Genomic DNA, 25,488 nt, shown 5'->3' with positions numbered 1-25,488 from the left:
TCCTTGTGTTGTTCTGAACGGTGTTTACTAGCACTGGAAATAGGGTACTGAAGCGATTTGAACACTTTTAGATGGGATGCGTTCATCCACTACTTTTGTACAGTTGGTCTTGGTTTTAAAATCAAAACTCAAAAGACTTCTGGAAGATGTCTGCTATCAAAATGCCTATTAACCCTGTTTGACTTGCTGATGGACTGATAGGACACAGCAAAGGGGCTTGCTATCAATCCTGCCTCTTTAACAACCAACAGGATAGATTAATGCTGGGTTTCTGTTTACCCCTACAGTTCTGGTTACAGTTGATTGTACTCAAGAAAAGGAAGAGAAGACCAGCGACCAAGTTATGCTTGCTATATCCAGTCAGGCTGATTTGTCACTGTGTATTTCAGCCCTGGTTTAAAGACCCATAATGTCTGTAGTAAACTAACGTTTAATTAATTTCCAGCCTGTTTCCTCCACAGTATAAATCTGTTGGTCCCCAGTGGTGCTTTGGTTGCCGTTGTTGGCCATGTTGGCTGTGGGAAGTCTTCTCTGGTGTCTGCTCTCCTGGGTGAAATGGAAAAGCTGGAAGGAGAAGTGGCTGTCAAGGTTGGTATTGTTTATGATGCCATTCAATGATGGTATGGAAATGTGCTGCTTATGCCTGCCATTGCTTGTAGTGCGTATCAGTCTAGAGAGGGAATTCTCCTTGCTTCTGTGGCAGCTTGTCTGTGTGTTTATTTGGGCTTTGGCCACACCTATTCAGTTCTGTTTTATATGGAATAACTTTCCTGATTCTATCATCTATACATGTACATTTAGCACACATACATGTATGATGTGAATGTATATCGAACAGGAGCTGTATGTATGTGCTGCAGATCTTAATCAGAGTTGTAAGCATGAATTGCTGCTTGTTACAAGCCAAAGGTTTCCTTTCTTCCTCCTTGTTGTAGGGTTCTGTTGCTTATGTGCCCCAACAAGCTTGGATCCAGAATGCCACGCTGAAAGATAACATTTTGTTTGGCCAAGCTCCTAATGAACAAAAGTACCAAAACGTCCTGGAGGCCTGTGCTTTGAAAACTGACCTGGAAGTGCTGCCAGGAGGAGACCAGACTGAGATAGGAGAGAAGGTAACTTATTTGAATAGGTAATTTAAGTCAGACTTGCTTGGTGATTCCTGTTCTAGCTTAAGAGAGAATCAAGCCAGCATGTGATATCGTTTGATCTTTACAGTAGCATCCCAGCTACAATCAACGCTGAAACAGGCAAAGCAGTTTTGTGCAAGGCAGTTGGACTTAAACTTGTTCCTAACTTTAAGCGTGTGTTCATGTTCTGATGCATAATTGCACGTCTAGTCCTGGAAGATCAGAGCATCTTCCATTTGCTGTCCAGTTGTAAAGGTGCGTCCGTCCAGAATACGTAAAGCCCTTCCTTTTCCTATAGGGATAAAAAGGGAGGTAACACATGGCGTGCTGCAAGTGAAAAAGTGATATGATCATCCCTTAACACCTCATTTTAATGAGAGGCTTTTACATCTGTGATACCAACAGAGATTATTTCTTTTTCATAGGCCACTAAATTCGAGGTAGATTCCAGGATATGGGGTGGATATGTGGATTTGTATGTAAGATGAGAGATAAGGAAGGTGTTCCAGGTGCTGCAGCCCTGCTTTGAATGTTTGCATTTTACATCCTGGTTGACGGTCTTCCTTTTTATAGTTCTATGTTTTAACAGCTCCCTTTAGGAGCTTATTAAGCAAGAGGCTTATTCCATCTCCAGATTGCTGGGTGAGTGGAAGTTTGGCAGTGAACAAACAGATTTAGAGGCGTTCTGTTCCCGTCTCTGGCTCTGAGTGGGTTATTCTCTTCAGCATCTTATGTTTCAGTTTAGCATCTGAGTGTTTGACTGGGTGAGAGCCATGGAAAGTCATAGCTGCTGTTGTGTGATGTGTTTTGTTCTCTCCTCTCTTCCCCCCAGGGCATCAACCTCTCTGGTGGCCAGAGGCAGCGAGTGAGCCTGGCTCGTGCAGTGTACAGCAACTCTGACATTTACCTCTTGGATGATCCTCTTTCTGCTGTGGACTCGCACGTTGCAAAGCACATCTTTGACAAAGTTATTGGTCCGGATGGGGTACTTAAAGGAAAGGTAAGCTGGCATTTAGATCCTCTTCAAAACACACACAAATGCTGATGGGTAACAGGAAAGCTGTTCCACCACTGAGGCTGGAAGCACCGAATCATTCCTGCGTTCCACTGGCAATGTGGGCACCTTTTCCCCACAGCACAGACTGCAGTGAGCTGCTATTCAGGCATGCCCAGAAGTGATGTGATCTAGTCAGAACGTGTAGAGGCAGAAACTTGATCTGTCTTTTAAGATCCCTACTGTAAGATCTCCAAGAACAAGGCATTTGCAGCAACTTGCAAAGGTTGTCAGCGTAGTGCTGCTTGTTGGTACTTGGAGGCAGCGCAGAGGAAGTTGTCACAGCTTACTGGTTTTACAGAGGTCTTTGGCAGCCTGCAGTCAAATTGCAGGCTCTTTGCTTCCCCTTTTCTCCTGTTACGATCTTCTCAGACTATCTCAGAGCTCAAAAGGGAAGGGCTGCAATGAAAATCAGCATAAGGGAGAGGAGGAATAATCATTCAGTTGGTTTACTTCCCCCTGTGGTTATATCAGCAAGCAGTTGAAAGCAGTGAGAGTTCTTGTGCATATTTCCAAGCTAATCTGGCTAAAAGGGACATTGTATTTCCCCTGGTGTTTCACCCGACACAATAACTCACTCCCTGTCCCAAAGATGTGGTAGTATTTGGCTTGCTGAGTAGTCCACCGCAGTGACAACTGAGAGAGGTGGGCTTCTTCTCTCTTTCCCTTTCCAGACCCGAATTCTGGTGACCCATGGCATCAGCTTCCTGCCTCAGGTGGACCACATCGTTGTCCTGGGAGATGGCAAAATCTCCGAAATGGGATCTTACCAAGACCTTCTGAAACAGAACAAGGCCTTTGCCGAATTCCTGCGGAATTATTCCCTTGATGAAGACGTCGAAGAGGACGAACCAACAGGTACAGAGTTGCTTTTACTTAAAACATGTCTTTTTCTGTCAACCAGATTATAGATATTTTCTCTGTATAAAGGGGCCCCTGCTTCTTCATAACAACCTGGCATTTGCCTTTCTGCCCTGCTATGAAAATCATTGCCTGTGGCCAGGTCTGTGTTATTGAGAAACGTTTCCACAGATTTCTTTAAAATCATGAAATTTTGAAAGTCGGCAATTTATTTTGCAATTGACAAAGTCAAGCTCAGCAGGAAAATGGAGCAGCCAAGAACCAACTGTACTTGCTGTCAAAGGGGCTGTACAGAGTATGGTATTTTAACTCTGCATGCTGCTGTTGTTTTTCATATAGTGAGGTTGAAATGAGATTTTAATCTTGGTTACTTTTCAGCTTGGTTTGATTCTGATGAAATAATAGAAGACAAGAGCATTTCAGTAAACGTTTCCTCTGTGTGAGAGTATTCCCATACCCTTTGATTGCAGCACTGCTCCAGACAGGCAAAGGGGAACATGTGTGGTATCTTGTAGCAGCAACAGAGACTTGCAGTAGTTCCTGCATGACTCCCCCATCCCAAGATCATGCCTACAGCATGTCCTAGAAGTGAATTTAATACTAATGCTTAACATTGCTGATGCTCTAAATGAATGTGATGTATATTCATTTGTCAGCAGGCAGTCTACCTTATATGATCTTTACAATTCAGTTAGGAGAAGTGATGTAAGCAAAACTATTGGCAAGTTTATGCACTATGATTTCCCTGCTATGGAATTGGTTTTCATGACTCTTGCTTTGCATGGCCACCTCTTTTCTGTGCTGTCTGCTTTATTCAGCAGATACTGAGGCGAGATCTTGTTTTGCAGTGCTGGAGGAGGAGGAAGTCCTGTTAGCTGAAGACACCCTCAGCATCCACACCGATCTGGCAGATAATGAACCGGTGACAAACGAGGTCCGCAAACAGTTCCTTAGGTAAACATGCAGTTCATGTGCATGTGTCTGGGGTGAAACGCACCTGAAAGATGTCATTCACATGTGGCTTCTCAGTGGGGGCTTTAGTTTCCTCTTATAAATAAACTGCTTTGGTCCCCTTTTGAAGATAAACGTGAAAGAATGTGCAAAGATCAAACATCTATTCCTGCAGTCCAGTGCCCTAAAGTAACTCTGGTTTTTGGTAACACCACTGCATGTATGAACCCACACTACAATTAACAGCTACAAGTTGCATGATAAACCCTTTGCATTGTGCCTTTCCATTGGGAATCTTGGAAATCTTGATAAGTGTTTATAACCATACCCATAGATGCTGTCCAGCTCCTGTTGATGTCAAAACGGAGAAGATCAGGGATTAGTTTTGAAATGTCTTGTGATGAAGCCTCGAAAGGCCTTTACTAAAAAGCCCAGGTACCTTTCTTGGGTACCATGTTTCAGGCATCATTGAGCGTCACTGACCATTCAGAGGGGTAGTACAAGCACCTATGGCTGTGAGTGAGGCTGGCATGGAGGCTCAGCAGAGGAGCTGGGAATAAGTCCAATGTGCTGCATCCCATTCGTGGTGTAGCACTGCCAAAATATGCCCTTTTTCTCCTAATGCCTCTTGCGTTTTAACCAGGGAGCTTAGTGTCATATCTTCTGAGGGAGGAGAATGTCCCAACAAGATGTCAACTAAACGAAGAATCTGTGAAAAGAAGCCAGCAGAGCCTCCTCTGCCAAGAAGAAACCCGAACGAGAAACTTATTCAGGCTGAAACAGCTGAAACGGGAAGGGTATGGTTTGATTCCCCGCTCCCTTCTCCTGCATTCTTTTCTGGTTTATTTCTACATTTGCTCCAGTTCTGTTAAATGTATTGTATAAATCATGGCTGCAGGCTTTAGGCATTAATCTGGTGGCCACAGATCATTAAAATCTGGGATTTTGGCAGAGGTTTCTGCACCTGGCAAAGGGGAAAAGGGGAAAAAAATGCCTTCCAGCTCCTGCCACAGTTGCCTGATCCCGTGTCTCTGTGCTCTGTCAGCCCTGCTTTGTGCTGCAGAGCTTTCAGCACTGTTGGTTTTAAACCCGTTTGGCTGCTGTTGAGTCCAGCTGCAGCACAGGCTGTGTGATGAACCGCAGCAGTGGGTTATAGGAGCCAGCTGCCTGCTGTGTGCCAGCGGGTCTGGTCTGCCTAAAGGATACCTGCCACCCCATCTTTGAGAGCATTTTATAGGTACAAAAGAAGGCTGTACTCTTCCCAGACAGGACCAGGGGGTTGAAATGGGAGCAGGGAAAAAGAGAAAAGAAATTAAAAGAAGATGGGAATACCAAAGTCAAAGAAAGAGCAGGAGGTTTTGTTAAAGCAACCCTCTTCCCTCTGCTTCAGAAAGTTCAGTGTTTCCTGTTGAGCCTGATGTACATGGTCCATGGCACAGACATCTAATTAACTGTTTCTGTGGATTATTTTAGCTTACAAAGTCCCTAATCAACAACACTTGTTCCTTTAATTATTCTTTCTCATGGGTTTGGGGCTTTTATAAGACTTGGTTTTGTCCTGAGTCTGTCTCCTTTTGCTTCTCTGCCTTTTTGTGCTACCTTAGAGACAGCATCTTTACTTTTTGCCAGCAGCATCATCTGTTTATGTTCCTGTTGGGGTGCACCAGCATTTGGTACCTCAGTTAAGCTGCTGCAAAGACACCTGAATGGAGGCACATTCAGCACTTTTCTGTAAATAGGCCACTTAAAATAGTCTTGAGCTCGGTCGCCTGCCAAGTTGCTTCTTTTGCCTGAAAAACTTGGCTCCTGTTCTCGTTACATCTTTTCTTAACTTTTTTTCATAGTCTTAAAAACTAGACCCCTACAAAACTAATAAAACACCTCAAAACGGAGGAAAGGGGGATTTCAGAGGTGTTTCTGACTTGCTTTCAATGTCATTACCCTGACGTGGCTCTCCCATGGATGAACTGTTCCTTGGGGTGTGTTAGGGCTTGGGGCTGTTTTGAATTTAGCAGTTCCTCTGATGAAGAATTTGTGTCTTTTACACTGTTTAAACTCCTGATTGTGTCAGTTGTACAAACCAGTTGTGCTGTGTGATTTTGCAGGTAAAGCTAACAGTGTTCTGGCAATACATGAAGGCTGTCGGCCCTGTCCTGTCTTTAGTGATATGTTTCCTGTATTGCTGTCAAAATGCTGCTGCCATTGGGGCCAACGTGTGGCTCAGTGACTGGACCAATGAGCCCGTGATAAATGGGTCTCAGCACAACACAGCCATGCGAATCGGGGTCTACGCTGCCTTGGGCCTCTTGCAAGGTGAGGCCAGATGAAATCACAATGTCTCAATGTTTAGCAAGAAGGAATTAGATGGGGAAGCCATGGCACCAGTTGCTGTGGCTCATAGTTGCCCCCCAGATCCTATCCTCAGAAAGGGAAGTAATGTAACCTGGACCTACAAAGTCTGAGCTCAGCCCAACACCTCTAATTTTGTTGTGAAGCCCTTGGAGGGGGTAACATGGAAGCTTGGGAGAGGTAAGTTGGAAAGAAAACATGCAAATGTAGGTGCGGAAGAGACTGAAGGTTTGGGGTGAAGTTGTAGCATTAGGACTTCATGGAGGCTTGTGGAAAGCAGAGGGAAGATGGCTGTGTATCTATCTAATGTAGACAGCATGGTAAAATCCTACAGGGCATGTTCCTGTGCCTTAGGCAGCAACGACTGCAATGCTGTAATGCTAATGTGCATGGTAAGAGAAGGGTGGGCTGGGAATATGGTCAAGCAAAACAAGCTTCTAGCACAACAAACTGCAGCGAGTCAGAGCTGTGAATTGGGAGCACCATGCTCACTGGTTAACATGTCTCCTCTTCACGTGTTAGGCCTCATAGTACTCATCAGCTCCTTCACCCTGGCCATGGGAGGCATTAATGCAGCCCGGTCCCTCCATACTGCCCTGCTGGAGAACAAATTTCACACCCCACAGTCCTTCTATGACACCACTCCCACCGGCCGGATCATCAACCGCTTCTCAAAGGACATCTATGTGATCGATGAAGTGATCCCGCCAACCATCCTGATGTTCCTTGGAACCTTCTTCACCTCTCTATCGACGATGATTGTAATTATAGGAAGTACTCCGCTCTTCGCTGTGGTTATAGTTCCACTCGCAATTCTGTACTTCTTTGTTCAGGTAACTGGAAAAATATCTGGCTACCATTGCAATGATTCTCACTCCATTGATCGTGTTTCTTTTTAGGAACAAACAACATGAATTTGGGGGGAAATTGAAGTATCTGCAGTAATAATATGTTGGTGTAAACAGAACATCATTCTCTTAGAAAAAGAAATGTCTTAAGAGATGTGACCGTGGAATAAATAGGCTAACTCTTTTTTGCTCTCAAGTAAAAACAAGTAAGCCTACTGCTAGAGGTAGAGCCGTAGTGCACTTCAATATATTGAAGTGTGTATATATTTGACATACTGAAAAGTGCTTAAGGTGGTGAGGAGTTAAAGTGTTGAAAATAGAAAGCATCAATTTTATTGATTTCTGAGCAAAAATGAAGCTTACTTTCTAGAGTGTAAATAGAGACCTGATAATGGAGGTGCAGATTTGTGCTTCATCATCTTGAAAAATGAGGCTCTTACAAATGGATTCATTAGTTTAGGCTATATGAACTAAATTGAAAGTGACATGAAGAAATTCTACTTACAGTCTATAGAAATTGCAGTTACCCAACACTGCTGTGAAGTGGAGCCAAGATAGCTTTCTTGAAATTCTCAGTATATAGAATATATGAGGGGGTTGAAGTGCATCAGTAACAATCTCCTTTAAATCCTTAACCTAACAAATTCTTCACTGTTAATTAAAAGATGAAGCATTTCATGTTTCCTTCCATTTTCTCCCCAAAATGGCAGCGGTTCTACGTAGCTACCTCCCGCCAGCTGAAGCGCCTGGAGTCCGTGAGCAGATCTCCCATCTACTCCCACTTCTCAGAAACAGTATCAGGGGCAGTTGTCATCAGAGCCTACGGCAGAGTGAAGTCCTTCATAGACATCAGTGACCTGAAGATGGATGAAAATCAGAAGAGTTACTATCCTGGCATAGTATCAAACAGGTAAAAAGGCATATAATGTCTTGTTTCCACTTAGAGCATCCCTAACTGGTCCAAGCGACCATTTAACCACTCTGCTTACATCTGCCTTTCTCCCAGGTGGCTGGGCATTCGAGTTGAATTTGTGGGGAACTGTATTGTCCTTTTTGCTGCCCTTTTTGCTGTGATTGGTAAAAACAGCCTGAATGCTGGCTTAGTAGGACTTTCAGTATCATATGCGTTACAGGTATGTGTTACAGCTGTCTGTTTGTTGATGGGTTTGCACTGTTGTGGATGGTCTGGATATATCGGCAATCATTTAAGTCTGTTAAAGCTGAAGTGAATAAGGAAATCATAAAATGAGTTGTGGGACATCTGGAAACAATAGAGACTTGCACTGAATGCTGACAGACCATTAGCAAGCTGTCATGCAGTAGGATTTCAGGGCACTTTGGGAGCATTGAGGTTGTGCTGCACCCCAGTATCCCCAGCAGCAGCATGCTGGAAGCTCAGGAAGTGTGAGGTGCACCCACCAAGAACAGGTCATTTGAGCAGTATGGGCTTAATGTGTCCTGCATCATGCCTGCTAGGTGTGATCAGTGTGTCCAGGTAATCACAGGCAGCTCAATAGGGCTCATAAATAGGCAAGATAAAGGGTACTCACCCAAGTTGTGAGCAGTTTAGCAGATTTAATGGCCTCAGTTTTCCAGTGAGACCCATGACTATTGCATCCAACCAGCTTTTTTGAGGGCCAATTGTTAAATCATCATGGGATGCAGAAGCTTCTTCACCTGAGCACTTGATTCTCTGTAGATTTCTTGTCCCAGTAATGGTATTAATGTCAATGCAAAGGTAATTATTCCATTTGTAATATAAATGTGAACCCATGTAATAGCAGCGTCTGGTTTTGTTGTTATCATTAAACCTGTTGTTCCTCTGTGGGTGATACTTTTGCTCCTTGTCTTCTCCAAGGTGACCTTGTCTCTGAATTGGATGGTCCGAATGACTTCTGAACTTGAGACTAACATTGTGGCTGTTGAAAGAATAAAAGAGTACTCAGAAACTGAAACGGAGGTCAGCTACCGAGCATCAAGGATGCTCACCATCAAGTGTGGTGAAATTTTAATGCTCACATTTACATGGTCTCTCTTTGGACGCTTGAGACAATTCCTGCTCTGAGAGTGTTCTCATTTAACCTGAACAAATGTCACGCTCTGAACTGTAATTTATGCTATCACAGCTCCAAATTATTACTGTCCTTATGCAGCCTGTGCTCAGCATCTCATTTGCTGCCACTGAGAGCGGCTATAGCACAAGAGAGATGAGTTTCACCACCAGAATATTGCTCCCATTGGGCTTGAAGCATTTGATGCATAGTCCTACTTGCATTGATGGGGCTGCGATCCTGCTAGTGGGCACAGCTGCAGTGCAGCTATCAGGCTGTGCACATGTTTTCAGTAGTATTTCTATTTAATCAGCGTAATCAGTCCTCGTCTCCCATGGGAGACCATCACACCTAGGAACACTGACCTGCCAAATCCAGGAAAAGCATCCAGTCATCTACCTTTGTTGCTCGAGACTTTTAGAGGTGGCAGATGGAACTATGCTGGGAAATCTGCTGCTTTCCAGACATACTGGGGTGTGTTAGATGGGATACTAATGAGGAAATGAAGGATCTGAGAACTGCAATGTAAGGTTCTGGAGATCAAGGATTTAATCTGGAAGCTAAAACGAAGCTAGACAAGATGCTTGGTACATGTTATAAGCCAGAGCTCGAACTGGCATGAAACAGGCAGTGTTCTAATAAAGTTAATGGGAAAAATGTAAATGTATATCCATTGAGGATTTGGCCCTCCATGCTCAGACTTCTTTTCTGTAAACTTCACACCAAAATGGGTGGATGCTTCAGAACCCATGGTTTTGCCTCATTATTTAAATGTACTTGATAGTGGAGATTTGGTTACTTGATAGTGGAGATTTGATTTATCAGAAATCCACAAACATTAATGTTGTGTTTGAGTTTGAGTTACTTTTCCTTAAACCTTTATGAAACATTTCTGACTTCTGTTTCCCTCAGGCTCCCTGGGTTATTGAGGGCAAGAGCCCCCCAGAAGACTGGCCATCCAAGGGAGAGCTGGAGTTTGTGAATTACTCAGTGAGGTACAGGAAGGGCCTGGATCTAGTGCTGAAGGGTCTAAACCTCCAAGTGCACGGTGGAGAAAAGGTGAGTTACCACCTCTGTGTCTTCACTAGACCTTTGCTCTTGGGCTGCCAGTGACAGCCATGGAGCAGAGGACAGGGTCTACAAGCACACTGCAGGAGCTAGCAGTGCCACCCGTGCTGTTGGTGTGGCAGCATCCTCCAGGCTGGAAGCAGGAGGACCAATGGCATGGGGCTTCTGGACTTCCCAAGTTAAGTTGGCAATAGGCTACTGTACATGGTGTAGGAGGCACCCGCACAAGTGACAAAACTTCAGTGACAAGAGTGTTTTTTCTGAAGCAGTGCAGATGGGAGAAGGAATTCCAGCTTTTTCCGCTCCCTGGCTTTCCCTGTGAAGCTTCTGGCACAGAAGGATATGACATTCTTTGCTTGCTTAATCAGGAAATTGTCTTTGTTCTGGGACATTCATTTCTTCATGCTTCAATTGAAAGTTCTGGGGTTTGTGTGCTGGTGACAGAGCAATTAGCATGGGAAAGTCCTCCACTTAAAGGCCGATACTAAAAGAGAATTATCCTTACACTAAGCAGACAGGATGACAACCATCTTCTGGAATGAAGATACATGTGCTTACCATAAAGTCAGAATTGCTCTCTGAAAAGCCTTTCTTTCTTGTCCTTGCACTCCTAATATGGGTACTTCAGCTCATCACCCAAAGTCACCTAGGGTGGCTATAGGCCTATGTACATATTCACATGCGATAATATCCTACAAGGATGCTGGGGAGGGACTCTTCGTCGGGGACTGTGGTGATAGGACAAGAGGTGATGGGTTCAAACTGAAACAGGGGAAGTGCAGGCTGGATATAAGGAAGAAGTTCTTTACTGTGAGGGTGCTGAGGCACTGGAATGGGTTGCCTAGGGAGGTTGTGAATGCTCCATCCCTGGCAGTTTTCAAGGCCAGGTTGGACAGAGCCTTGGGTGCCCTGGTTTAGTGTGATGCAACCCTGCCCATGGCAGGGGGTTGGAACTGGATGATCTTAAGGTCCTTTCCAACCCAAACCAGTCTGGGATTCTATGAATACCATTCAAATGATGGGAATGGCGATATCAACATTGCAGTGTATGACATGGGGTTTGTAGGGAAGGGTGGTTACATTCTGTCTTAGATTCAGATGTTGTGTCAGATATCTTAGAGGCATCTTGGGGGTTTGTTTGGGGTTCTTTTGTTGGGGTTTGTTCTCATTTTAACTATCATCTGCTTTGTTGTCAAACCCGCCATTTGATGTAGATTGGGATTGTTGGCAGAACCGGAGCAGGGAAGTCCTCCATGACGCTCTGTCTCTTCAGGATCCTGGAAGCTGCAAAAGGGGAAATTAAGATTGATGGTGTGAAAATTGCAGAGATTGGTCTCCATGACCTTCGATCGAGGCTAACCATTATTCCTCAGGTACTGTTCCTGTGTATCACAATAAGGGAAGGATCTTTCAGAGCACAGCAAGCCATAAATAATGGTTTATCCACAGAGGAAAATGCTTTGTTACACTCAGAAAATTGTTTCAGAAAACACTATTTATAGTTTCAGTGGCGCTGCTCTGCCACCTTCTAAGCTGCTGCTGGATGATAAAACAAGGTTTAGGATAAAGCATCTTTACAGTTGGAATTTGAGTTTGAAGTAATGTAGTTTCAGAGTGGATGGGATTGGCAGGTGGCCTACCTGCAGTGCAATGGAGACTTCAAAGCAGTAACTCATAGTATCTGTACTTGCACAGCTAAAGCTCTTGTCTAATGAACGTTGGGTTTCTATCCAGGATCCTGTTCTCTTTTCTGGAACACTGAGGATGAACCTGGACCCATTTAATAAGTATTCAGATGAAGAAATATGGAAAGCTCTTGAACTGTCTCATTTGAAGAGGTTTGTCAGCAGTCAGCCATCCATGCTGGACTATGAATGCTCTGAAGGTGGAGAAAATCTTAGGTAAGGAATGCTTGGACTAGAAACATACACGGAGCATTCACTGAGCTGTAACAGCGAGTAACGCTTGAGCACAGGTTTACACTGTGTCTGAAAGGATTATCCACATACCTATCTTTCAAGAGAACCACTTTGCCTGCTGTTCTGCCTCTGCCACCAATGATCTGATTCTTCTTTGCTGCTGGGGAAGGGTTTCTCCCAAACCAAAATCCTGTCTCGCCAGTAAAGAAAGAAATCTCAGGGGGACGTGGTATTAGAAACAGGCAGCTCCTTAAACTTGGTAGGAAGGGCAATACCATGGCAACATATATAACTGCTGTGCTGAATAGGAGTCCTCTGCCTAAACTGACACCTTAGCAGTGTTTATTTGCCATTATTATTTCGAAGACCCATGAAGACATGAACAAGAATGATAAAATGCCATGCTTTGATACTCTGCGCTGGCTCCTAAGGCTGTGCCGTAACCACATTATGTATGGGATGAATGTTTTTGTGATGCAGAAAGGACTGACAACCTCAGAACGTTTTTATTCTTCCTTTTTTCTTCTCTTTTCATAAGCTTGCACATGCTCAGTGTTGTTACCACTGTGTGTGCTTTTGAAAACTCAGGCTGAAGCACTGTAATCATTCTGTAATCATTAGTTGTCACACTGACTGAAAAGGGCATTTGCTGGCGCTGTCAGTACTGGCAGTAAGTGAACACATACACTAAATTAGCTGAGTAATGCTGATGGATGTTGGCTCTAGGGCTGACAGACCAGGCTGTGTGCTAAATACGATTGGGTTTTGTTCCCTAACTTTACCTGGTGAGTAATCTGTTCTAGCACAAGCGATTGTGAGCAGCAGAGAGCCAAGGGCAGTGGGGCCTCTTTGTGAAACCCTGTTTCTGCTTGCAGCGTCGGCCAAAGACAACTCGTCTGCTTGGCACGAGCGCTGCTCCGCAAGACGAGGATCTTGATCCTAGACGAAGCGACAGCAGCCATCGATCTCGAGACGGATGATCTGATCCAGATGACAATTCGGACCCAGTTTGAAGACTGCACAGTGCTGACAATAGCGCACAGGCTGAACACGATTATGGATTACACAAGGTAAAAGTCTCCTCGTGGTGCATGGCGGGGAGGCTCACCCGTTCACAGGGTACCTGAAGCATCACTTGAAAGGGTCCAGTTTGTCCCTAGATAGTCACACTGATGATCTTGTCAGGTGGTATGTAAGCAGTGATGTTTAAGCCATATAATCCTAGAATATCCAGACCTGACTATGCCTCTGGTGGTGTAATAAATAGGTTCTATATTTACTAACCAGAGCTGCACAAGGCATACTTCCCAGCTGCATTAATAGCACTGTCAGCAAGCTTATGGATCCTTTTTGCACTAGCAGCTGCTATAACTCTTTTACTCACATCATATTAATTACTTTAATATATATATACACATAACATTTATATATCAATTTTATATATATATATATATATAAAGTATATATATACTTTATTTCATGAGCTTTTATCTCCTTGGCTTTCTGGTACCCTATTTTCAATTCCAGAACTACCAGTATGGTACTTCCCCCCTTTATTGGCCCTGGGAGATAGTGCCCTTTTTAAATCAAACAGCAGCTCAGGTAGAACATTTATCATCCATTGTGTTTCAATGTGTGAAAAGAATTGAGCAAAACAAAGCCAGGGCAATAATCAGAACAGTTTGCTTTGTGATAAAAAGGGATATCTCATTTCTTGCAAGGAATTCTCTGACGTATTTTTCCCCCATCATCATCTTTTGTTTGGCACAGGGTTCTTGTTCTAGACAATGGAACAGTAGCTGAGTTCGATACACCTGCAAACCTTATAGCATCAAAGGGTGTTTTCTACAGCATGGCCAAGGATGCTGGACTGGCATGAAAAGAAGACCCTTTGGGGTTTTGGTTTGTTATATTTGTTTAGTTTTTTCTAATATTACTGACTTGGCACAAAAGTGACTTGTGAATGTACTGTAATTTACCAACAGCTTTTGTAGTAGGCTGAACTTGTGATATGTGAACAAAATCTTTTACAATTATAAGGACCAGAAAGTGAATTTTATATTTTTTAATATTTTCTATATACATAAAGTTATTTTATTATATGCTTTTTCTTTCCCAAAGAATGCCAAACGTTCTGCCAAGCAAATGTATGTGTCACAGGGCAATATGTGCTGTATTCAGGTTTATAATTAGTAAATTATATTAACGGTACCAAAAATTACACCTGTTCTCTGTGTTTTCTGCATAAGGATTCATTGGTTCTGAAGTGGAAACAAGCCCTGTTGAGCAATGACTCAGCTGAAAAACAGTGAAATAATGTTTAATCTCTGTGGCTCCAACCTGTTCCTTTCAGTCTTTCCCCCAGGACAAGGGAGTTGAATGCCGCAGCTTCAAGGCTGTAAGCTATTCCAGGACCTTTGGTATCCCTGCCCAGGGCAACTTCAGCATTATAGAATTCCTCTTCAGCCTAAGAATTACAAGTAACATGTATTTAAAACTAAATCTGCAGATGGCTTAATATAAATCATTAACTACGCAGTTTCTACCAGTGTGGTAGACTCCACATAAGCCTGCAGGGACATGATTGGCACAGAAGTGTTATAATTTTGCTCTATCTCTCTTGCACATGGAGTCATTATGAGTAAGACTCCACTTAAGCGGAGCAGATGTGTATATAATTTCTCTCATTCAACACTTAATCACCTGAAATAATGTGTGATTTATTTTGCAGAATTAAATATCTACGTTATTATTGATAACAAAGCCTCCTCAGATAAAAGGAGTCCTGTGTTTAAACAACATGTGCTGCTAGAATCAGATAGAATGTCTTCTGCTTTAGTTCCTCGCTCCCTACACCAAGCACTCTAGAAACCTACCCAGGAAGAAAAAGTTCCACTGTTTCCCCATAAGTAAAGTTCAGAAAGACTTTGAGAAGACAAAAATAATCATTTATTAATTCCTACAAATGAGTCTTCTTAAATAGAAACAAGAATCTACAGCCAAGCATTCATTTGCCATTCACAGTTCATATAGCAGAGCCCAAAGTAATGAATTATTTATCATACACAGTAATGTAATGATTATACACTGATCAGATTGTTAGCAGTGTTAATAGTATGTTCTGTGTATAAATTGCATAAGGTATAAAAATATTCCTTGGAATGCTTAGATAGCAATTGGCATCTGCAGGATAATCAGTGTAACAAGGAAGCTGAGTTTCCTTATAGAAGGTCTGACCAGTTAATCCTGGTACTTCCATGGGTTTAGTTGGCATTCACAGCAGATGCCTAAACCGCATCTGTTTTGTGCCAGGGAGAATGCAACAGTGTGATACAAGGAGCAATGATTATATTACTCCAGCAGTAAGTATACGACCAGCAATTTGTTATAAACCCCAGCTATTGCAATGAGTCAGAGCACATTTGACCTCCAACAGTTTTCAGAAGAGGCTATTCTGCTGTGACAAAAGGATCTACTATTACCCTTAGGAGACTGAGCTTCGGATTAGCTAACTGGTTCACAGGAGTGTTTGCAAGGATCTGTGCTTCCAGGTGAACACTGGCCATCCGACTACAGGGCAGATTGGGAGAGGGCTCCCTCTTGTGTGCTCATCTGCTGCTGAAGCTGCTTCCCTTTGCACAAAGTACTAGTCACTGGATGGGAAAGAGAGAGCACAGATGAATTTGGTTCTTCTTGTGTCAGCTGTAATACAGGTGCCTGCTCTGACTGCAGGGGAAGAACCAACTTCTCTACCTGCCACAGCCTCCAAGAAAGGGGACAATGCTGTGGGGGATACCTAACTCCAGTCATCTGGAGCCACAAATGCAGTTCTCACCTCAGCGTTTCCTCCCTGCTCAGCATCCTACTTCTATAAATCCCATTTATAGAGCCACATACATTGTACTTGGGCTGTAAATTCTTGGACAAGGCAATCATAACACCCTTTGGTTGCTGTAGTTTCCAAAACAACTGGTGGTGAGGGAGGGGAAAGATGAAGACAGAGGGAAGTTCCACCCAGTTTGGTATGTTCTGTTTGCCTGTTACATACATCTCATACTTCAGGTTTAGGTAGTACATACTTTCACAGTTAGGCTATCAGAACAGAACTCTTCCTCAAAGGCAAATGACTAAGTAAATACCAAAACCCTTAAAAATATGATAAAATCCAGCTCTTAAATACTTTTCAATTTGTTTATTACAGAATTTCATAGCAAAGTAGTCTAATTCTGCATTTTAAGTACCAGGAACAGGAAAAGTAATTCTTTTTCAGTAAACAATATGGGTAAACATAAGTCATTGGTGGGAAAATAAAGTACATTGCATAGGAACATCAAGATTTAGTATCAGCCCAGAAAACCCTGGGCATAACTAGTTTCTTTTTACACAGGCAACTTTAAATGTTCAAGATGCGACCTTTCTCAGGAATGTAAAAGGTAAAAGGAAAATACAATTTTTGTGCTTTCAAAAGGGGGAATTAAAGCAGCGTCAGAGAAATGCGATGTCAACACAGTAAGAAAACCAGTATTTTAAACTGCACATGTCAGTACTGTTTACTGACAGTAAAAGGGATTTTGGTTGAGAGCATATTTATGATTTGGATAAATGCTATCACTTTTTATTTTCAACCTGAGAAATAGGGAAAAGTGTAAACAGGGATTAAGAAATCACTTGTAAGTGATTACTTGTAAGGTAATAAGTCACTTGATAGTATTTAAAGTAGACATAAATTTGTGCTTCTTCCACAAGATTCAAACCCTTCTGCTTTTTTCCTTCTAAGATATGAATTGAAATGCATAATCCAAACAGTGAATGTTAATGGTAATGGACTCAGTACGAATATTAAATGGGTTTCATGGCAGGTTCTTTAGCTTGAGTACCTCTGCTATTTTATAGCAAACAAATTATTAGAACAGCTTAAGGTAAGCCTTTCCCTGAGAGCTGCTAACTCTGCAGTATTTCAAGATTATCTTTTTGTAAGGAAAAGTGATGCATTAACAGATAGTTCTACCAATACTTCCTTTGCATTAAGCTACTTTTACATCAGACTCATTACTCTTGGATTAACTAGAGGCTGTAACTGTGCATAACAATTTTACTTCATTCCATGGTTAACAAAATAGATTTTTTTACATGATTAGCCCTTATAGATACTATTTTTCAAACCTCATTTTAAAATCAGAGCTACAAATCTTCTGTTTTATTCTTTAAACAATTAGTATGTAAGTTCTGATGCCTTCTTGTTATAACCACTCCGTTCAGAAAGTGTTGGGACTCTGAAAAGTAAGTTTTTGTCGCTTACTGTTAGAACAAGCTCCAGTTCTTGGAAATCCTGTAGCCTTGCCACATCTTTGTCCTTTAAATAGATACAATAAGTTGTTAGGTGATAAACTTCAGTTTTGCAGAGGTAAGTTAAAATAACAGGCTCATGCCAACACAGGGTATGTATTTATCTGTAAATATGACAGTTTACAGTAAGCTAGAAAGCAGACATCCTGTTGCATCTTATATTTATTCTGGAATCCCATTCACTTACTCACTTCAGTCTATTTTTAGAAGGAATTCAACACTGATGAGTGCAAGTGATTAGTGGAATTACGCCTGTAAAGATCCTCTGCATCCACCCCCAACTTCCTCTTTTCCCCCCTGCCACCTTGGTAATTCTTAGAAGCTCATGAATTGATCCTTGCATTACCCAAGAAGGTCCTGCATGCAGCTTCCTCTAGAGCAGCCCACCAGCATGGCGGTAGAGCGGCTTGGCAAGGGTCTCCAAGGGAAGAGCAAGGGAAGACACCCTCCCACAGCACAGGCTTGAGCTCTGATGCCCGCTGCAGCAGAACCCTGCTGCTAAACAGCATTAAATAGAATTAGCTCTGTATCACCTCAAGGAACAGTAAGTGTCCTGCAGTCCAGAGAACCTGAGTAATTAGCACTGGAAGTAAAACCAGTCCTTCAACACAACTGAAGTTGGCAAGTGACAGAACTGCTTGTGTCTGTCTGTCTTATTTTCCTTTCACTTCTTGACTAACACAGAATAAGTCGTCATTTAGTCAGTGAGGATGCAGTACAGTGGAGTCTATTAGTCTAGGACTAATCAGATTAGCGCCATGACTGACACCAACAATGCTCTAGAGGGATTTGACAGCAACAGAAAGGTCAACAGTGAATCAGTACAACAGGTCAGCAGGTCCGCGTCCTGTTTGCTGCACAGGTGACTGTCACTGGAGTGAAAAGAGGTACATGGAGAGACCTGCATTCAATCATTCTGAAACACCTTTCTGGTTCTTGAAAAGACTGCACACAGTCCTCACTAACCCAGCAAAACTCGGTCAGGATTTGCAGGGCTTTCAAATGCTGATGGCAGCTCACAGTGGTGTGGTGTTGTACTGAAGTTAAGAACATAATTGAGACATCAGATATGAACTGGGCTCAACACCAAACATCTGTGGAAGAAAATGATCAAGAAACTTGAGAACTTTTTTTACTAAAAGCCCCAAATTAAACAACTGCTGAGTGCTGATAGCTGAAAGGAGGTTTTTCTTTTGGGGTTTTTGTTGGTTGTTTTGGGTTTTTTTTCAACATGGGCCTATGCAGGTGACCAACACATCCCTTTTAATGCTAACCTAAAACCCTTTTCTATAAGTTACTGCACTTCAAAGTTTAGAGTTCTTACCTTTCTTAACATTGTATTTGGTAATTTTCTGATCTTCTGTACATGCTCAGGGTTAACGCCCAGCTCACGGCAACTCACTCGGAGCAGTTCCTTATAGGTCAGTTCTTGTCTGTCCAGTTCAATTTCAATGAAGTCATTTTCTCTGAGATTAGGGTTTTGTATTCTAACTTTAAGCACCAGTTCTATTAGAAATAAAAAACTACATTAATAGGAAAATATATAAAGGAATTGGAAATATACATCTATAGGAACTTCCAAATATTTCTATGATCTATTAACCTTGTTTGTATAATTTCTAACAATACAAGAGTCCTCAGAAAGCAAACAGCTGGACTTGGATGACCACAGTTTTCATTAGCTTGACTTTCATCAACCTATATGAGAAAATCATTGCAGATTTAATACAGTGTGTGTGAATGAAAGTATGAACCTTTGAATGGACACATACCCTACTGGATTTAAACTAACTTAAAAGCAGATTATACTGGTTATCAACTTCCTGAGTAATCCAAGATCATGCCTATCGGGTTTTGATCCTTTGGTCATCAGTTAACTTCTCATTGCTAATTCATGGCTTCAGAACACCTTTTATTTCAAGAATGAACTTTTGAACTGAAGCTGAAATTGAGCTTTCTCTCTTTGGGCAGGCAAAATTCACCTGCTGAAATGGCAGATCAGGTAATTGTGCACCTCCAGGCTCAGGTCTGCAGATAGAGCCATGGCACGTTCTCTCTTGAGCTCACTGGCTATGTAGTCACATTCCTTCTTTGCAGCTTGGAGTATGCTATTTAAGGAATTAATTACACTGGTGTCTGCATGCTTTTAGAGCATGAGACAAACAACAAATGTTTTCACCAATATTTTAATAACAGTTCCAGCAGAAACAGGATATCTGCCTCTTTAATTCCCTTCAAATGCTTCCTGAATGCCTAACTGTGGGAACCTGAAAATCTCTGGAAATGCTTTGAATACATATAACTTGGAGTTGTCTATTCTCATTGTCCAATGTGACATAATTCCTAAGACAAAGCAAGAAGAGATTTTTACTGTTACCTTGCATATTAAGTGGGAAAGCTCCAGTGAAGAAAACAGGCTGAAATGCTGGCACAGGCCCCATACAGGAGCCATTCTCTTGCTGAGGCACAGACTGATTAGATCCAGCTGGTGAAGGGGCACTTCTGCTCCAAGACACAGATCCCTGGTACACTGGACCTCTCTGACGGACAGGTTTTGTGTGCGGAGGTACAGTAGACCCGCGGGGCAGTGATGGTGTGCCTGCAGCATCAGCCACCTCGGGAGCAGCATTCCCATGGTGTAGCGGTGCATGCGTGTAAGTCTCCACATCAGGTAAGGAAGCAGAGTCGGTATCTCGTGGTTCTAAGTGTGAGACACTCCCATTCATGGAGGGATCTGGAATACTGTTACTCATGGTGTTATAAACATAAGGGAAAGGTGGGTTAGCCAGGTAATTAGGGATGATTGGCAGATCTGACTCTTTCTTTAAGTCTGGCAGTTCATCCTCTTCCACTGTAAAACAAACAAACCAACATTCTCCAAGACTCATTTGAGAGGAAAAGAGAAGTATTAGTATTGCATTGGAGGTGGTCGTTTGTTCTTATGGGGAGGGACTGGTATGTTAAAAGCACCACAAGTTACAAGATGAATCAAGAAGCACTAAGCCTTTTTTCCTATAGTAACAGAACCGTGCTCAGGTGTTGTGATACAGTAAACCCAAAAGCAGAGTCTGATTCTAGTAATTCCAGGGGTGCTATTTCCTTCTAAACACTGCAATACTTCTGTTTTGGTTTGATGTGTTTTAATCCATAGCCAGCATGTTGTAACATGGTCTCTGGTGGTATAATGCTATCATCTTCATAATGTATAAGGCAATGAAAACCAAAGGGTAATATTGTTGTTTGATATTAAGGCAGGGGATAAAGGGAAAAGAACACATAGTACTGGGAGAGCTGAAACATTACCAATTCAACAGCTGGGAGACAATAATGAAAACAGGGAATACAAAGGGGAGGAAAGAGGGTGTTAACTGACCACATTTCAATTTACTTACCTCTAGCAGCAAAGCCTACCCTGCACTACCAATGTCCTTTAATGAGCTGTTTATCGGGGCTGCTAATTTTCCATTTATTCAACACAGTGTCTAAGCTCCAGAAAACATTGGGGAAGTGAGGTGTTGCTCTGGAACCCCAATGTAAGAAGGACATGGAGCTGTTAAAGCAAGTCCAGAGAAGGCCACAGAGGTGCTGCGAGGGCTGGAGCAGCTCTGCTGTGGAGCCAGGCTGAGAGAGCTGGGCTGATTCAGCCTGGAGAAGAGAAGGCCCCTGGGAGACCTGAGAGTAGTTCCCAGTGCCTAAAGGGGCTACAGGAAAGCTGGAGAGAGGCTTTTTACAGGGGCATGTATGGACAGGACAAAGGGGAATGGTTTTAAACTGGTAGAAGGGAGATAGATTGGACATTAGGAAGTTCTTCCCTGTGAGGGTGCTGAGGCACTGGCACAGGTTGCCCAGAGAAGCTGGCAGTCTTCAAGGCCAGGCTGGATGGGGTTTGGAGCAACCTGCTCCAAGTGGAAGGTGTCCCTGCCCGTGGCAGGGGTTTGGGACTGGATGAAATGCAAGGTCCCATCCAACCCAAACCGTTCTATGATTCTACAATATAAGGGTTTCATACAAATTTGAGAGATTTTTCTCCTGTTGCCCTTTTGAAAATAGGAAGCTGCATTTAGCTGTCACTAGTTTAATCATACTGTTGTTCAAAATACAGCTTATCTAATTGTTCAGTGTTTAGAACAAAAGTTTGGCTGGCTGAATATGGAATTTGTTGGTAATCTTGTTCTTAAACTTCGATTTCTTACCAATTAAACACTCTAGAAATCAAGTCACGGTTATTAGTAAGATCCAAACACAGTATCTTCACATGCAAAATAAAGATTGGAACACACATGCATTAAACAGCCTTTTGCTACAGTCTTGTATTGGTTTACCTCCCAACATCTTCCTTATCTCTCTCTTTGATGTTAACTGGGCTGGCCTTTCTCCTTTCTTTGTGAGGATCTCCTTGTCAGCACCAGCGTGCAGCAGGTAAGCCACTACCGGAGCATGGTTCCGTTTACATGCCCAGTGCAAACAAGTCCTGCACATGGAAAATGTTAACACTGTTTAAATCCTGAATTATGGCAGATTAACTTCCACCCATTCTTGCTACCTAGGAGAAGAACAAGACCCAGTGCATGTCTAACAGAGGCTTCAATTGCAGTCTTCCTTGGAAATTTAGGCTGGTTTTGGAGCCTGCAGTGACACCTGCTGATGTAGTTTCTCTTTGCTCTAATGCTAGATACCAATTTACCACAGTTGCATTGTTAAAGCTCAAGATCTTTTCAATTTGTCATTTATTAAGGTTCTAATATATAACTATAAAAAGATTTGTGTGTGCCATTTTAATCTCAGACAGAATAAGTTGTACTTCAAGTACTTGTGTGTGTTTATGTGAGCCTTCCCTAAGATGCTATTTTTAATTAATGCTGCCAGCACAATGACTTGCACTTTTTGGAAAGTAAATGCTGTTCAGAATACAGTAAGCAGAGTTTCTAAGCACACAGTTCTTTGCCCGGTCACTATTCACTGCAGCAGCAACTCGGAAGCTTTGATCTGCATACAACCAGTTTTCAGCAGCCTGTCAGTGATGCACAGAACAAACCACTTGTCTGGTTTCTCAAATTGCTGTTTGCAGCTGCTGACCTAGAGAGTGAAGAAACATCCTAATACCTCCTCAGCTTATTTAGGTAGTTACACACTGTAACTCGTTATATGGTCTTAACCATTCTTCCCTAACCCAGGTTCTAGTGATGTTTGATCTTTCCCTAGCTTTTACATTTTAATTCTCTATCTCCAGATGCAGAAAACTTCAGAAAGATGAACACACTGAACCCTTCTCCAAGTTTATTTATTTATTGTTTAAGAATTAAATAAAGCAGAGCTAAATGGCCCATGGCAGGGGGGTTGGAACTAGATGATCTTAAGGTCCTTTCCAACCCTAACTATTCCATGATTCTAAATAATAAACTTATAAGGGGAAAATAGTTTCCGTCGAAAGTCCAGCTTCAAAAGGCTTTTTTCCACTTCAGTTTTTGGTTGGCTGGTTGATTTGAGTTGTTGTTAAGAAAAGAGCCTGCAAAGTTGTATCTTGACCAGTAACTCTCAACTTTGTATAGAAACTTTTGAGTTTTCTTGTGTGCAAACATGCAAGGAAAAAAAGAGAATCTGATCTTTGGATGCATACAAATCAGGTAAACCCAAAAGGAGATAAGGTAACTTGCAAAACCTTGTTCATTTTTGTATATTCTGACTTAAGTAAACCTCAGTTCTACCATTTCTTCTTACTAAAATGAATGCATCTTGATGGCAGAAAGTATGCCTGAATTAAAGGTCACCAGTCACTGCAGCATCTAACATCTAACTGAAGAAACAGGAATGTAAGTGTATGTATACGTATTATTTTTCTTCACAGGCTATCCTAGGAAGGATGCTTACAAGATCTGTGTTTCCAAGATGGTACTGTCAGCAATACTGTAAAGTCCTGTGTTCTCCCACCAAGGCTGGGCTGGCCATTTCAGCTAGAAAGTGCTGTTTCACAGTGGGATAAAGGAATTTTGTCAGCAGAAAGTATTCCTGATGTTTTGACACCAGGGATCCCACATAATCTGAGACAAGGCCCATGAAACTCAGACCAGGTTTGTTTAGTTTCCCTGTGCAGTGTTTGCTGGACTTTTCACATATTTCTCCTTGTGAAATGAGTGTGAACAGCCCGCATGAACTCAGAATTAGCACGTTGCCAAGTTGCAAACTGGTTTGGACCAAAGTGGAGGGAAAAGGCACAGACAGCATGGTCATGTTTGATTTGAGGTCAAAATTTACTGGTTTGCTTTGGTGAGAAGGAATGTGCAGGAGCATTGGCCTGATCTTGGGATCCATCCTGACCATTCTATGTAGTCTCACACAGAGGTAACATCTACTCACGGACCTGACATGCATCAAAATGTAAGTGCTCAGCACTTCTCAGCATCAGACAGTCTCAGTCTCCCTGAAGAAATGTTAATTCTACAAGCAAACTTAAATCACAGTGAGGATCCATTCATTGCCATAGTTACAAACGACCAGATCATTTTAAAAACAATTGTATTTTAAGCCAGATTCTGTTCATCAATTTCAGTTTTTGATACAACCTCATTTTGATGACCGGTACCTGTTTATCTTCCATGCTAAGATGATTTTGAATCTTATGAACCAGTAAGATTTTACAAGCTCTAATTTGAATCACCAGAAGCTGAACTTCAAGTTGCAAGTGCCCCACGCTTCTCAAAATCGCTGCTCAAGCTTTCACCTAATTTTAGCTTTCCTACTTCAGTTACAACCTCAAGCCCAATACAGCACAGCAAACACAGCGGAGTTGAACTTCGGGGAAACAGACTGCTGAAATGCCTGAGCATTCCCTGTAAATCCTGCTTCAAATAACATTGTGTGTGTGCGTGCGTGTGTTCATTGATAGAGTCCCACTTGTACAAGTGCCTATTACAGAAAAGTCCTGGGTTTAGTGTCTGAACGAGATGTCAAACCCGAAGCATTTATATATAACACTGACACATCCTGCAACTACCCTGCTTTAAAAGAAAAGTCATTCCCAAACCTGATTTAGGAGTTAATGAAGGTATTTCTGGTTACATGTGAACACGGCTGAGATTTGGCTGCTTGTGCCCTTCCAGTCTAAAGTAACCACACGGTGACCTGAGGGAGCAGGACACCCAGGAGCCGGGAAGGGAGCGGGTGACAGCGGTTCCATATTCACGCCAAGGGGTGAACACAGCGCAGCACCGGGGCGTTCTTACCAGCCGTTGACTTCGTTCTGCGCGTTGGGGCTGACCCCCAGCTCCACCAGCCGCTGCACCTCGGCCGCGTCCCCCAGCGCCGCCGCCTCCCGCAGCCGCTCCTGCCGCTCCCGCTCTGCGCACGGAGCCGCCATCTCGCCGCCCCCCGCCGCCGCCTCCAGGCCGGGATGAGCTCTCATGTCCGGCTCCCAACCAGGCACCGGCGGACAGCAGCGCCCGGTGCCACCCCGCGGCGGTCTCCGCTGGGGGACCCTGTTATCGGTGACACCCGCGGCCCGGCCACCGCGTTCCGGGTCACAGCCGGCCCGGAGCACCGGGGCGTGTATTTAATGGTTGAACTTGATGATCTTAAAGGGCTTTTCCAACCTAGTTGATTCTATGATTCGGTACGCGTGTAATTGCTTAAGGAATGTTACTCGTTCTTGTGGGTGCTTAAGGAATGTTACTCGTTCTTGTGGTCAGCACAATTGATTAATCCTTAAAATCAAACAGATCAACATCCACCTCAAAATTAACAGGAAAGAGTGCAGGTAATTCCTGCAGTTTGCATTGTTTGTTCTGAAAAGCTGGGTTTGATCATTGCGGGCTTGTCCTACACCAAGATATGGGAATAGCTCAGGAAAGAATCACAATTTATAGAGTCAAAATCATAGAATCACAGCCTGGTTTGGGTTGGAAGGGACCTTAAAGCTCA

The 25,488-nt window shown here is 42.8% G+C and overlaps 2 protein-coding genes across 9 annotated transcripts in view; one reads left to right on the top strand and one right to left on the bottom strand.

Moving 5' to 3' along the window:
* Positions 1–14,451, top strand: part of ABCC3 (ATP binding cassette subfamily C member 3) — a 50,173-nt gene extending 35,722 nt beyond the window's left edge. The window contains exons 16-31 of one of the 2 annotated variants that reach the window (XM_061455440.1): positions 462–588; positions 936–1,112; positions 1,960–2,127; positions 2,856–3,039; positions 3,891–3,996; positions 4,637–4,790; positions 6,099–6,306; positions 6,865–7,175; positions 7,901–8,100; positions 8,197–8,323; positions 9,049–9,150; positions 10,154–10,300; positions 11,524–11,682; positions 12,044–12,210; positions 13,104–13,298; positions 13,999–14,451. In XM_061455440.1, the coding sequence (XP_061311424.1) occupies positions 462–588; positions 936–1,112; positions 1,960–2,127; positions 2,856–3,039; positions 3,891–3,996; positions 4,637–4,790; positions 6,099–6,306; positions 6,865–7,175; positions 7,901–8,100; positions 8,197–8,323; positions 9,049–9,150; positions 10,154–10,300; positions 11,524–11,682; positions 12,044–12,210; positions 13,104–13,298; positions 13,999–14,107 (2,641 nt within the window). In that variant the 3' untranslated portion in view covers positions 14,108–14,451. Of the gene's footprint in view, positions 1–445; positions 589–935; positions 1,113–1,959; positions 2,128–2,855; positions 3,040–3,890; positions 3,997–4,636; positions 4,791–6,098; positions 6,307–6,864; positions 7,176–7,900; positions 8,101–8,196; positions 8,324–9,048; positions 9,151–10,153; positions 10,301–11,523; positions 11,683–12,043; positions 12,211–13,103; positions 13,299–13,998 lie in introns of those variants that run through there. The other variant, XM_061455441.1, reaches the window with a different exon arrangement.
* Positions 14,452–14,457: 6 nt separating this feature from the next.
* ANKRD40 (ankyrin repeat domain 40) lies at positions 14,458–25,190 on the bottom strand. 7 transcript variants are annotated; one of them, XM_061455448.1, is made up of 6 exons: positions 24,795–25,108; positions 21,897–22,045; positions 19,952–20,425; positions 18,899–19,080; positions 17,528–17,581; positions 14,458–14,695 (listed from the first exon to the last, which is right to left on the bottom strand). In XM_061455448.1, the coding sequence occupies exons 1-6, from the start codon at positions 24,971–24,973 to the stop codon at positions 14,549–14,551; spliced, it is 1,185 nt and encodes a 394-aa protein (XP_061311432.1). In that variant the 5' UTR covers positions 24,974–25,108; the 3' UTR covers positions 14,458–14,548. The 7 variants fall into 7 exon arrangements, with proteins under 7 accessions (XP_061311432.1, XP_061311428.1, XP_061311426.1 ...); XM_061455442.1 differs by lacking the exon at positions 14,458–14,695 and adding an exon at positions 15,155–16,197 and having other exon boundaries at positions 24,795–25,189; XM_061455446.1 differs by lacking the exon at positions 14,458–14,695 and adding an exon at positions 15,155–15,881 and having other exon boundaries at positions 24,795–25,186.
* Between the last annotated feature and the right edge of the window lie 298 nt (positions 25,191–25,488).

Source organism: Pezoporus flaviventris, unplaced genomic scaffold, assembly GCF_033815535.1.
Source record: "Pezoporus flaviventris isolate CSIRO_AGI_PZ_B2104156 unplaced genomic scaffold, CSIRO_AGI_Pfla_v1 ptg000020l, whole genome shotgun sequence".
In the NCBI taxonomy this organism is placed as follows: Eukaryota; Metazoa; Chordata; class Aves; order Psittaciformes; family Psittacidae; genus Pezoporus; species Pezoporus flaviventris.
This window is presented reverse-complemented; position numbering and strand designations above follow the sequence as displayed.

Bases quoted from the DNA above. Each gene is read 5' to 3' on its own strand.
- ANKRD40 (XM_061455448.1), bottom strand. From the start codon at position 24,973: ATGAGAGCTCATCCCGGCCTGGAGGCGGCGGCGGGGGGCGGCGAGATG. The intron at 19,081-19,951 runs GTAACAGTAAAA...TATTTCTAATAG, and splicing joins TTTCCCACTTAATATGCAAG to AACTGGTGCTTAAAGTTAGA. The intron at 17,582-18,898 runs GTAAGAACTCTA...ATCTATTTAAAG, and splicing joins CAAATACAATGTTAAGAAAG to GACAAAGATGTGGCAAGGCT.